This window comes from Bos javanicus, chromosome 29 (assembly GCF_032452875.1).
Source record: "Bos javanicus breed banteng chromosome 29, ARS-OSU_banteng_1.0, whole genome shotgun sequence".
Taxonomy (NCBI): domain Eukaryota; kingdom Metazoa; phylum Chordata; class Mammalia; order Artiodactyla; family Bovidae; genus Bos; species Bos javanicus.
The window spans coordinates 9454920-9468427 of NC_083896.1; the positions used below are offsets into that span (position 1 = coordinate 9454920).

Below are 13508 nucleotides of genomic sequence, written 5' to 3' on the forward strand. Positions count from 1 at the left end.
TTGAGATTCAAAAACTAAGGAAACACTTGTGTGTTTCAATAGCTCTTTCTCTAGCACTGATTTCATAACATAGGGAAACACAACAGTGCATGCATTTCTGTGGGATGCTAAAATGAGAGCTTCAACAAGAGATAATATGAAGGGAAGTAGAAGAGAGGCAGTGACTCAGGGAGGTAGAAATTCTTTATAAACATTTAATCGAATGCAGAAAACAACTTGACTTCCTGGAAAGCCTCTGCCCAAGCCTTTCAAGGCCACCAGAAGAAAAGAGAAAGGGCATTGGCTAAGTGGGGACCCTGGCCCCGGAGAAGAGAGAGACCCGTCTACGTGGGGCCTTGACCTGTCCCTGCCAACCTCCAGCCTATTTACAGCTGCTTTCTTGGATGTCCTGATCTTGGCTGTGGCCCATAAGGCTAGAGAGAAAGGCTATAGAAAGAGGGGAGTCCTAGCAGGAAGCCGAGTCAGGTCCCAGTCTGAGACCTGGGACAGAAACAGTGCTAAATCCCAGACACAGAGGTGACTCGGCAGACAGCAGAACTGTTAACAATTCCCCTCCATTCCCACCAGTAACCCTGAACACGCGTCTGGGAGGTACTGGTTAGCCACATGAGAAAGTTTCAGATGACTATGGAAAGTTGTGGGGGGCTGGCTTAAGGTAAGCACAATCTGTGTATCAGGATCACCTGGGTGAGTTGTTCTTTTTTTTAAATACTGAATTTGACTCTCTCAAGTTGAGACTCAGAGATAAGTCATATGCTCTGTAATGAGTCTGGTGCACACACTCTTTCCACAGACCAGCATGTGGCAACCATCGCAGGGCACAAGTTAATACAGTGACCTGATTAATGAAATGCTTTGCACACCTGGCCAATTAAGTTATTCATAAGTGATTCTCTCCTGTCTACTAGGAGTTCACACTTTAAGGCAAAGGTAATAAATTATTATTTTAGAGGGTGCTTCACAAAGGGTTTTGACTTGCAAGAGTTAACAACCACTGTGGCAACCAGCTTTATTCCGGGACTTGAGGCAAACAATGCAGTGACATAGGTAAGCTACTCAGAGCTGGGATTATGAAACCTTGCTTTGCAATTAGTCTTTCAGAAAGATAAATATTTTTTTATGCAAAATTTTAGCAGTTTAAAAAGTGACGTTGTGGACTTCCCTGGTGGTCCAGTGGTTAAGAATTCGCCTGCCAATGCAGGGGACATGGGTTCCATCCGTGGTCTGGGAATATTCCACGTGCTGCAGAGCAGCTAAGCCTGTGCACGGTTAACTACTGAGCCTGTGCTCTAGAGCCTGGAGGGCAACTACTGAGCCCGTGTACCGAAGCTGCCAAAGGTTGAGAGCCTAGAGCCTGGGCTCCACCAGGCGAAGCCACTGCAATAAGCCCTCGCAACGCAACCAAGAGTAGCTCCCGCTTGCCGCAACTAGAGAACACTTGTATGCAGCAACAAAGACCCAGCGTAGCTAAAAATAAATATTTTTTTAAAAGTGATTTTGCATCCAAAAAAATCAAATAATGGCCAATACAGTGTTAGACATTTCTCACAAGGATTTTCTGACAACCCATGATTAGTTTTAGAATTAAACACAAATGCACACTCCCTCAACTCATCACACAAAAATGTCACAGAAATCAACCAACTTGTTATCAGGTTAGCCAAAAACGTTCATTCGGGTTTCTCCATGTGGCTTAAAAACCCACATGAACTTTTTGGCCCACCCAACACATTTCGCATCAGCCTGGGGTGACTGAAGTGAGGACGGTGAAATGAGTCTGCTTTTACATCCGAAGTCTTGGTCTACATCAGAAACTAACCACAAAATACCAAGAATCTCTTCAGAAATCCACCAGCTCAATTCCAAAATGACAACAGGGGAAACCCACAGGTGATTAATGAAAGTAGGGGAAGTTAGAAACTTTACAGGGTTAGAGATACGTTCAGTGGTTAAAGAGACCATGTAGTATTTTTTTACTTTTGCTTGTAAAATGTGAGTTCTGCTCCCAGTCTCCTTTGTAAAAGCCGTCTAGACTCATTTCCTCTAGATCAGTGTGTTTCAAACTGTGGACTGAGATCCATTATCGAGCTGGTTAATCAATGTAGTGAGTCTCAACAAAATTACAAGAAAAAAAGAAAATTTCAGAATACATGTAAAGTGTATCATTTAATGGAACTTTTGTGTGATTGACTCATGGAACTTATATGTGTGTGTGATTGGGATATACTATATATAGGCTGTGTCTCACTGTGGGTAGCATATTCTTTTTTAGGTTCAAAAATTACATCCTAGATTACCTCATCCTAGTTTGAAGATGAGATTAAGCAGAATGACTGTCCCCTTTGCCTCAAGTGAACACTTTAATTCTTTAAGAATGTTGGACAAGGTGACCATTAATTCTTTAGACCTCTGCCCTTCTCAGGCATTTGCTTAAAAAACAAACAAACAAAAAAAAAACAACCTTTATAATCATTACTTGGTAGTAGAATGATACACCTAGTCCTTTTTTAACCCGTTTCTTGGGACTCTGGTCTCCTCCCCACAGAGTACAGTATGGTTCCCAGCTTCTCCCCGATTTCCTACTGCTAAAAGAAACACAATTGCTTTTCTTTGGGGCAAATGTGGGACCACAGGGACATGGATAACTGTCCTATTCACTTTATTTAAATGGACCAAAGACACCAACAGAAAGAGACTGGTAACAAGACTGAATAGTTCGTAAAAGAAATGAGAACCTGTCAACAGAGATGTCAGTACCACGTGGAGCTGCTGGGAAAAGGGAGGCACGGGGTTTCAGGTCAGCCCCCGGCAGGGTCAGCTTCACGAGCGTGTGACCAATGCAGTCGTGCAGAACACTGAGATCAGGAAGATGCTTAGCATGATGCTCTGTTGTCCCATCTTGACATTTGTTTTCAACAAAGATAAGACATTTTAGGAAAGTCAAACAACCAAGAAACCCTATTCTTGCTTATCAGTTCCTCACATTAGCCAACTGTGTGCTCAGTTGCATCTGATTCTTTACGACCCCATGAAGTGTAGCCCTCCAGGTTCCTCTGTCCATGGAATTTTCCAGGCTAGAATACAGGAATGGGTTGCCATTTCCTTCTTCAGGGGATCTTCCCGACTGAGGGGTTGCAGCTGCAACTCAAGAGAGACTCAAGACTCTCTTGATAGAGTCTCCTGCATTGTCATGCAGATTCTTTACCGCTGCACCACCTGGGAAGCCCTTATTAGCCAACTACTTGCACCACAGTTTATGACGTTGAAGAAAATGGAGATAGGGCAATCAACAGTTTATCTTCCTTTCAGTTTGTCCTTACACATCAGTACATCAAACACAGGGCATGTTGGTAGAATATATTGTACCAAGAAGTGAAATAAAAAGCTGAGTTACTTTTGCCCAACATTCCCACTGCACTAGTAAATACACATGAATGCATGAGCTACAAAATACCAATTGTGTAATTTCAATGATTCCACAAAGGAGTTAAATGCTTTTGTTTGCACTTAAAACTGTTGCTATATAATATAAAGATGAATAATAAAATTTGTGTTGATAGGAGTTTAACTTGGAGTGGCATTGAAAATTTTAAAAATACAAGTTAAGAAATCACAGAAGGGGAAAAGCTTAGAATTTCAGCATCTTACATTTTTCCTGCTGCTTAAACAAGAGGCTTGCATTTTCATTTTGCACTAGGCCCTGCAAATTATGTAGCTGACCCTGCCTTCAGGACTAGAAACAAGATCAATAGCATGCTGTCCCTCTTGGATTATTCCACATTTCTTTTCAAAGAGCTGGGTATGTGAGGCCCACAAAGCACAACAGATTCCAAAGCACAATGGGCTCGGGGAAGACTTCGTTCTGATCTCCACAGACAAGAATCACATGTCCCTTACCCACGCGTGTGTCATGACCTTGGCTCCCTCGGGGCAGTGAGCATAATGTTGGCATGCATGGAGAGTGTCAGTGCTTAACACCACCGCTGAACACGGTTTCTTGTTCCTTTTTGGATTGGAGGTCCAGGTGAGCTAAATGTGCACCTTCCCTTGCTATTGGAAGTGTAGTTGTAATTGAGCAAGAAAATGGGCTCCACAATGTGGAATTAAAGGGAGAATTTGTGGCTCTTCATACTGTTGGACTGACTACCTGAGGCGAATGACAAAAGAGGGAGTTTAGATCAAGCATCTAGCCCTGGGTAGATGCATAGTGTAGGAATGCCAGTCCTTGGATCCCATTGTTCAAGAAACAAAACCACACAGGGACTTCGTCTTCCTGTCGTTCAAATTATGCTGCAGAAGGCTCACCTGTCCTAGTGAGCACCTTGCCTCACCCCAAAAAACTACAATAGGGATATGGCATCAGTTGGCTGCTCATCCAGCTTGAAATTAACTGTGGAAGCCTTTTCTCAGGACATGGATACAGATAGGGGTGAAGTTCCAGGTCTGGTAGAAACTTCAGCAGATGGCACATTAGTGGCTACGACTGCAGTAGAAGCAGGAGACATGATGGTATGGAAGCTGTTGGGACCAACAGCGCTCTCCTTTTCTATCATACATGCCCACTTGGCACTTAGGTATCATCATTTCAGTTCAGTTGCTCAGTTGTGCCCAACTCTTTGCGACCCCATGAATTGCAGCACACCAGGCCTCCCTGTCCATCACCAACTCCCAGAGTTCACTCAAACTCACATCCATCGAGTTGGTGATGCCATCCAACCATCTCATCCTCTGTCGTCCCCTTCTCCTCCGGCCCCCAATTCCTCCCAGAATCAGTCTTTTCCAATGAGTCAACTCTTTGCACGAGGTGGCCAAAATATTGGAGTTTCAGCTTTATCATCATTTCTTCCAAAGAACACCCAGGACTGATCTCCTTTAGAATGGACTGGTTGGATCTCCTTGCAGTCCAAGGGACTCTCAAGAGTCTGCTCCAGCACCACAGTTCAAAAGCATCAATTCTTTGGCGCTCAGCTTTCTTCACAGTCCAACTCTCACATCCATACATGACCACAGGAAAAACCATAGCCTTGACTAGACGGACCTTTGCTGGCAAAGTAATGTCTCTGCTTTTGAATATGCTGTCTAGGTTGGTCATAACTTTCCTTCCAAGGAGTAAGCCTCTTTTAGTTTCATGGCTGCAATCATCATCTGCAGTGATTTTGGAGCCCCAAAAAATAAAGTCTGACACTGTTTCCCCATCTATTTGCCATGAAGTGATGGAACCAGATGCCATGATCTTCGTTTTCTGAATGTTGAGCTTTAAGCCAACTTTTTCACTCTCCTCTTTCACCGAGAGGCTTTTTAGTTCCTCTTCACTTTCTGCCATAAGGGTGGTGTCATCTGCATATCTCAGGTTGTTGATATTTCTCCCGGCAATCTTGATTCCAGCTTGTGCTTCTTCCAGCCCAGTGTTTCTCATGATGTACTCTGCATATAAGCTAAATAAGCAGGGTGACGATATACAGCCTTGACGTACTCCTCTCCCTATTTGGAACCAGTCTGTTGTTCCATGTCCAGTTCTAACTGTTGCTTCCTGACCTGCATACAGGTTTTTCAAGAGGTAGGTCAGGTGGTCTGGTATTCCCATCTCTTGAAGATTTTATCTTCCACAGCTTATTGTGATCCACACAGTCAAAGGCTTTGGCACAGTCAATAAAGCAGAAATAGATGTTTTTCTGGAACTCTCTTGCTTTTTCGATGATCCAGCAGATGTTGGCAATTTGATCTCTGGTTCCTCTGCCTTTTCTAAAACCAGCTTGAACATCTGGAAGTTCACGGTTCATGTACTGCTGAAGCCTGGCTTGCAGGATTTGGAAGCAAGTAAAAGAATAATCTCAAATTATTACTTATCCTTCATTTTTTTCCCCCTGGATCTCCAGTTAAAAGTGTCATTAGATCTTTTCATTTTATCCTCTACAGTTTTAACTCTGTATTCCCCATTTTGATTCTCTACTACACCACATTCTAAGTAATTAGGCTTTCAGTTAATTTATCTCTATTCCAGTTGTGTCTAATCTACTGTCTAACCCATCCACTGAGTTTATCTCAATAATCATACTTTTCATTTTCAGAAAATTCTACTTTTCAATTCCTCTTGTTCCATCTTGGGAGTCTCTTACTGCTTATTTTTGTGACTGCATCTTTTATTTAAATGTTCATTCATTTAACAAGTATTTATTGAGCACCCACCAAATGCAAGTTATAAGTACTGCAGTTATACCAGTGAAATGAAACAGAAGGGAAAAAAACCCATCTACTCTCAGAAAGTCCACATCCTAGTGGGAGAAATACAACAAACCAAGTAGGTAAACTGATGGAAAATAAGGAAGAGGACACAAGAATTTGATTTTAAATGTGACTTTGTATTCTGATAATTCTGAAATCTTTAGTGGTCTCAGTATATTGCAAATTGTTTAAACTGTCACAGCAGCTTGTTTCATTTTCTGTCTGGTGATCTTTGATCGTAAGCTAGTTAACCTCAATTTTTAGCAACCTTAGGGGCCTCGTTGAGGTTTCTTGTTTTAATAGCTAACATCCATAACAATGAATGGCTTGTGAGCTGAATATGGCCCACTGCCTATTTCTGTTAACTAGTGTTTCTGGCACCAGTGAGCCTCGTTTATGTAATGTCTAAGGCTGCATTCATGCTACAGCAGCAGAGCTGAGTACACGTCATGGAGACTGCACTAAAATATTTACATCTGGCTGTTACAGAGGTCAGAAAAAAGTTAGCTGACCTCTCATCTACAGAGATATACAAAGGAACTAAAAACAAAAACCTCAGGAAGCACTAACCTACGCTGTTGGAGCAAATGAATTTGGTTCCTTAACAAAAATGCCCTTTCACCTATTAATTCTGACAAATGAGCCTAAGGAAATAATCAGAGTAGACAAAGACTTCTGCACTGGGCTGTTAATAAATGTAACAGCAAATAGTAAGAAGCAATTACCATGTCCAGAAGACATTAAATAGTGATATATTCATAGAAATGTATTTATAGAAAAGGTTCATGAGTTCAGAAACCTACACTGTTGGAGCAAATGAACTTGGTTCCTTAACAAAAATGCCCTTTCACCTATTAATTCTGACAAATGAGCCTAAGGAAATAATCAGAGATGTAGACAAAGACTCCTGTACTGGACTGTACAGTACTTCTGTACTGGGCTGGACAAAATTCATTCTTTTGTATTGTACGCTGTTCCCTTCATTTCACCTTCTACCTTACCTGTATGATTGCTCAGGTTTTCTTCTGCTTCTGGTTAAATGCTCCTTATGTCATCTTGGTCCTCTTTGGAGAATTTTTATGGCCTTTGTATTTTAATCCTATTCTTCTTTGTATTTTAATTCTATTCTTTTCCGTAAATATAACCAAAGTACCCTATGTTTGGGACAAAATCACTAAGTATTTCAACCCTATGATATCAATTTGCTTGTTTGTTTTAACCAATACTCTTCTAGAAAAGGGGACAAGAACTCACTATACAAACACATTCTCCATTTCCTTCATTTTTCAACCCACTGCATTTAAGCTGCTGTGTCCTCTCCTCCCTTGCTATGATGATATTTCCACTAAGATTACTAATGACGAAGTTGTAAATCAAATGGCAATGTTTCCTAACTGTAAAGATAAAATATTATATAACTCTTATAGACTGCTTATTACAAAGTTAGTATAGAACAAATCATTAAGAAATATAAAACCACAGGAATACAATTTCCAATAAAGCTAAGGGTTTGGTGAGTCAAATTCTGTTCAAATTGCTTCTCATGTATTAAATCACGTGATCCTTTTAATTATCCAACGTCAGTTAATGGCAGAGCCAAGATTAAAATTCAGTTTAGTTCCAGAGCTTATACTTAATCACTATGTTTTATAACTTTTTCCATTAGGCAAATAAAACAATCATCATCACTGAAAAAAGATAAGGTGTAATTTTATTACTTTCAACACTGCATCACAATGAATAAAACAAACTAAAGTAACACACAGCTTTACAAAAATAAATTTTTATTAAAAGCAGTAGAGTCTGAGCAGGAGACAGTACAAAGAGTGTAAACAATGTAAACATCACTACATTCAGCTCAGCCTGATTGAATGCTGAAAGACAACTCTAAATGCTCTATGTGCCCTTACTAGCAGGATACATTAGTTCTATTGTACACAGAAAACACACGCTAATTTTGATTGGGAAAAGTACTTTATCGCAGTCGGTCCCAGCGCCAAATGCTGGCATCATCACAAACAGCTATAAGAATGCTGCTGTCCCTGCTGAAACTGGTTTGTCGAATAGCAGCCCCGCATTTGTGATGAGTCAGCGTTGTGCATCTAGGGAGAAAACATGACAACAGGTTAAATATCACACACACACAATGCTGTCAGTATCAAACTTAAAACCAGTGAATGTAACTTACTACCAAAGTACTCAGGAAAAACAATTATTATTAGAATAAAAGAGAAATACTTTACAATATGCTGAGAATGTAAATGTTACAAATGATGTTAAGGATGGCATTTTAAGTATCAATTACTTACTCTATAGTGACAACACTCTGAAGGAAAAGTCAGAAATTACGAAGAGGAATTTCTAAATACTTACTTGGCTTTATGAGGATCTTCTACTTCTAAATCCCAAACATAAAGTTTGCCAACCTGATTGCCCAATGCAAGCATCTGTATAAACATATTTTAAAAACCCATCAAAAACAAAACAAAAACCTATCAAATTATTAATATAAGCTATAAAGATTTCAAGCAATCCTAAGATATCTTTCTTATTGCAGAAACATCTCAGCTCCACCCTGTGGCAATGCTCTTGGTTATTTCTTTGCATCTTATATTTCTGATTTGTAAACGAAGATAAGAGCAACTAATACTTCACAAAGGTGTCCTGAATAAATTAAACCATTTTGCAAATTTTTGAAGAACTATACAATGTACATAATTAGCATATATTCTTCATTCTGCTCTAAAGAACTATAATAAAAGCCACAGAAAATTTCCAAAGCTTTCATATAGCAAGAAATAACCAAGTAATTTGTTACCATAAAATTATAATACCAAACTTCTGTAAAATTTTAGATAACTAATATTTTGTCTCTATCTTCCATGCTGGTTTTCTATATAAGATGAAAATTCCAATCACCAAAACATTAAATCTTACTAACAGATGTTATAGAAAGTAAACACCTAACTGCCACCACCGACACCTGTCAATTTCATCTATAATAAGCACTGCAGATGGTGTGCAGAGCCACAAGGGGAGAATAAATAACATCAAAGGCCAAAGCAAACAATACAAAAAAATCAAGGTAGATTACACTTAAAGAGGAAAGAGAACACAGATGCACTCAGAGAAAACTAAAATTGCATGGTTTTAAGTCAAATACTTTCAAAATGTAAAATATGTTGCTACCTTTTGCCAGAAATCCATAGAAAACCTCATGTACCAAATGTCACACTGGCTGTAATCAAATCGCCCAAGAATAGTCACATTAGACTCACTGGGTTTAATTTTATCTATATCATCTTCCATTTTGCCAGGTTTCCAGCATACAATGGCATTTTCACAAGACTTAAAAAAAAGACACAAGATAAAAAAGAAATGTTAATTGTAGAACTGAATTTTAAACATTACAAAGCTTTTCTCAACTATCATTTCAGAATTCACAGCTCTTTAAACCTGGTTATCCCTCAACTGAGTCCAATGATAAACATATTCATTTGTATTTGCAAGAATCAGTATCTACACTTACAGATTATCAACAGATTTTAACAATACAAAAGCATTACACTATCTAGAATATTCATTTTTGAAGTCACAACTTCTCTTCCAAACCAAGTTTCAGCCTTAACTACTTCAGCATACAGAGACTTAAGTATTTTATAGCAAAGATAAAGTTACAAACATATTAGAATACACGGTTCTTCACTATGACCCCTGCTAATTCCATCTTTCTCTATTTCACTTCTAATTTCCTGCAGTTCCAATCTCCTGTGGTTCCCTTTATACAGTTAACTATTAATCCTTCGTCTGCAGTATCTGTACTACATGGTAGGTACTCAATAGATGTTGTAGGAAAGCTAATGAATTCATAGAAGGGGCCTTACAGATCGGATTATACAAAAGGCAATAAAAGCAGTGATTCAATATCCCAACACTGGTAAGGGGATGGGAGTGAAATGGGCTGAGTTACACCTTCTCTGTCCTGCAACAGTGAAATCTTTACATACATTCTACTTTAGTAGCGAGTGGTGGAGAATACAATGGGAGAAGAAAATGCAACACAGAGGGCGCTATTTATATTACTGTGTAGGCTAGTGGTTTGCCAGTTAAGGAATCTTTGGCAATGTTTCTGGCTTCCAGTTAACAGAGGCCAGAGAATGCTGAAAACTGCATGTAGAGAACAGCTCCTCCCACAAAAAAGAACTGTCTGACCTCATTATCTCAGACCCAGGACTGAGAAACTGGTGGAGGTGAAGGGTGCTTACTGGAATTTTACAGGACACATTCCACACAACCACATATGGTAGCCCTGTGGGGTTCACTGGCATTTCAATGGTTTAACAGCGGGGTCATAGGGAGATTAGGGAGTGAAGAACATGTTTTTTTTTTCTCTGCCCTTTTTAGATTATATAAAATCCCAGGGTTACAGATCCATTATACAAGTTCTTTATTGTAAAGTACCTTAGAGAGCACCCAGTCTGGTGACTCTTTTAAGTGCACAGTTGGATTGACAGCCTGTAGAGCTTTCTTTAAAACACATCTTGGTCCCAACCCCACTGAATCACAATTTCTGAGACAGGAGGCCAAAGCAGCAGAACTGTAACATAGCTCTTCAAGTGCTTCTTACTGACTGTACTGGTAAAGGACCCTTAGTCAGTAGAGTCCCCTCACAGAGAGCTAAAGCATAGGGAGGTAAAAAGAGTCTACCCACACTAATGGATGGCTGTACTTGAAAGTCATCCAGAGAGTTTCTAACAATTACAAATCCGCAGGTCCTTGTGCCAGATGTAGAATACATGGGGACGAAGCTTAGGAATCTGTTTTTACAATGTCCTCCCAGTAGTTCTCATGTGGAGCCAGATTTGAGACCACCAATACTCAGTTCAGCCTCTTAGCTAAAATGCAGATATCTTTTCCTATCATCTGATTAAGTTCTAAGAGCAGAAATTTTAGACCTACTGCCTTTTTACATCTGCTTCCAGCAACCAATGAAGTAGAGGTACTTTTCCCTATTCATCTCACTAAATACAACTTAAAAGTCTGAAGGGCAGGGAGGAGGCAGACTGGTTAAGGACCCTGGGACATGAGGGACACTGAGTTCCTTGGTTTTGCCTCCTTTCTGTATCCCAGACTACATGCTAGAGAAGGTAGTGACTCAACAAAGCTAAAGACAAAACAAAGCCCCCCAAAGCCTACTCTCTCCAAAGGATCAGTAAAGTGGCAACCCAGCATAAGAGAAAATTTTCAGGTAAACAATACCACAGAAAAAACTGTGGACCCGCCCACATACCAACCAGCACAGTCCCAGTGGGGATCCCTTCTCACAGGTGGTAACTAAACACTTCAAGTACATAATACCCTGCTGACTCCTCCCTACTCCTCATGGTAATGGCGTGACTCCTCCTCCTCTCTGGCTGGGGTTGTATTAGAGGCAAGGTAGCAAAGAGTCTAGAAAATCCCATGGACGGAGGAGCCTGGTAGGCTGCAGTCCATGGGGTCGCTAGAGTTGGACACGACTGAGCGACTTCACTTTCACTTTTCACTTTCATGCACTGGAGAAGGAAATGGCAACCCACTCTAGTGTTCTTGCCTGGAGAATCCCAGGGACGGGGAAGCCTGTTGGGCTGCCATCTATGGGGTCACACAGAGTCGGACACGACTGAAGCGACTTAGCAGCAGCAGCAGCAGAGTGTCAAGAGAAGTGGACAACAGAGGGTGAGATGGTTGGATGGCATCACTGACTCAATGGACATGAGTTTGAGTGAGCTCAGAGAATTGGTGATGGACAGGGAGGCCTGGCGTGTTGCAGTCCATGGGTTGCAAAGAGTCGGATACGACCGAGCAACTGAACTGACTGACTGAACTGAACAGAGCGCCAGGATGTTCACAACCACCTACCACAGTGTCAGCTGAGACCACCCAGGGAGCAGTCATGCGGGCTCCAAACCCCTCCCTGCTAGGGCGGTGTCAGCAGAGTCCCCGTGAAAAGCCTAAACTCTTGCCCCTTAGAAAAGAGACATCACCACTAAGTCAACCAAGTGGGGAATGTCCCCTGCCACCTGCCAATCATGAAGCAGCATTCACTTTACAGCTGAAAATTTATCAAAGGAAGCCTGCTGTAAGAGAGCTAAATAAGAGCCCAAGTTTCCTAACAGTACCCAAATTATCCATATCTCCATCAAAATTCATTTTTCATACCAAGAAATGTAAAATCTCAACTTGAATGAGAAATGATAACAAGAGACACAAACAATGAGATGACACAGATGTTAGAACTATCTGACAAGGATTTTAAAGCAAAGAGTCGGACACGACTGAGTGACTGAACTGATCTTAAAAATGCTTCACCCTAATACAAAATTAAAAGTTCAAAATCTGGAAAAAAAAAATGGTTCAATAAGAAATTACAAACACACTTAGAATACAGTCTCAGCAAAAAAAGAGAAAAGGTAAGAACCATGTGGAAATTTCAGAACTAAAAATACTATAATCAAAGAACAACTGAAGGGCTCACCAGCAGAAGAGAGATGAGAGTCAGTAAATTTAAAGTTAGAACATAGAAATTACCCAATTTGAACAAGACTTGAACAAAGAAGTTACCAACTGAAAAAAGAAAAACAGACTTATTAAATGACAGAGTCTCAGGGACCAAACAAAAAATCTAAAGTATCATTAGAGGAGAGCAGGGAGAAAAGGGGGATAAAAAAAGAATTTGAGTAATGGCTGAAAAATCCCCATATTTGGGATGAATTATGTCCCCTAAAGACCTACAGATCCAAGATTCAAGACAGTAAATGAATCCCTCAAAGACATAAATATCAAGCTGAGCACAGTCAAACTTCTGAAAACTAAAAATAAAGGGAAAAAAAAATCCCCAAAGCAGTTAAGTCAGAAAGAATACCTAAGCTATAAGGAAAAACCAATTCCAATGGTGGCAGATGTCTCATTACAAATGACAGAGACCAGAAAGAGGGGGAACAACAGTGTTCAAATGTTTAAAGAAAGAACTGTGGGATTTACTGAATCCTCTATACACTTCAGGAATAAACCGGAAATGAGGACATCCCTAAACTAAGAAAAACTAAAAGAATCTGTCAACATTCTAAATCAACAGCTACAGAATGTTCTACGAACAGAAAGGAAATGATAAAAGAAGGAATCTTGGAATATTAGAAAGGAGGAATGAACAGAAAAAGCAAAATGAGTAAACACAAAATTCTCCTTTTCTTCAAGTTTTTAAATTCTGCTTGATGGTTCAAGCAAAAATTGTAATATTATTTAACAAA

The 13508-nt window shown here is 40.1% G+C and overlaps 1 protein-coding gene across 4 annotated transcripts in view; it reads right to left on the reverse strand.

The window, feature by feature from the left end:
• Window positions 1-7989: 7989 nt before the first annotated feature.
• The window catches only part of EED (embryonic ectoderm development), a 31000-nt gene continuing 25481 nt past the window's right edge, over window positions 7990-13508 (reverse strand). For 2 of the 4 annotated variants that reach the window (XM_061406034.1, XM_061406036.1), the window contains 3 exons: window positions 9412-9570; window positions 8596-8669; window positions 7990-8324 (listed from right to left, as the gene is read on the reverse strand). In XM_061406034.1, the coding sequence (XP_061262018.1) occupies window positions 8198-8324; window positions 8596-8669; window positions 9412-9570 (360 nt within the window). In that variant the 3' untranslated portion in view covers window positions 7990-8197. Of the gene's footprint in view, window positions 8325-8591; window positions 8670-9411; window positions 9571-13508 lie in introns of those variants that run through there. The other 2 variants (XM_061406035.1, XM_061406037.1) reach the window with 2 other exon arrangements.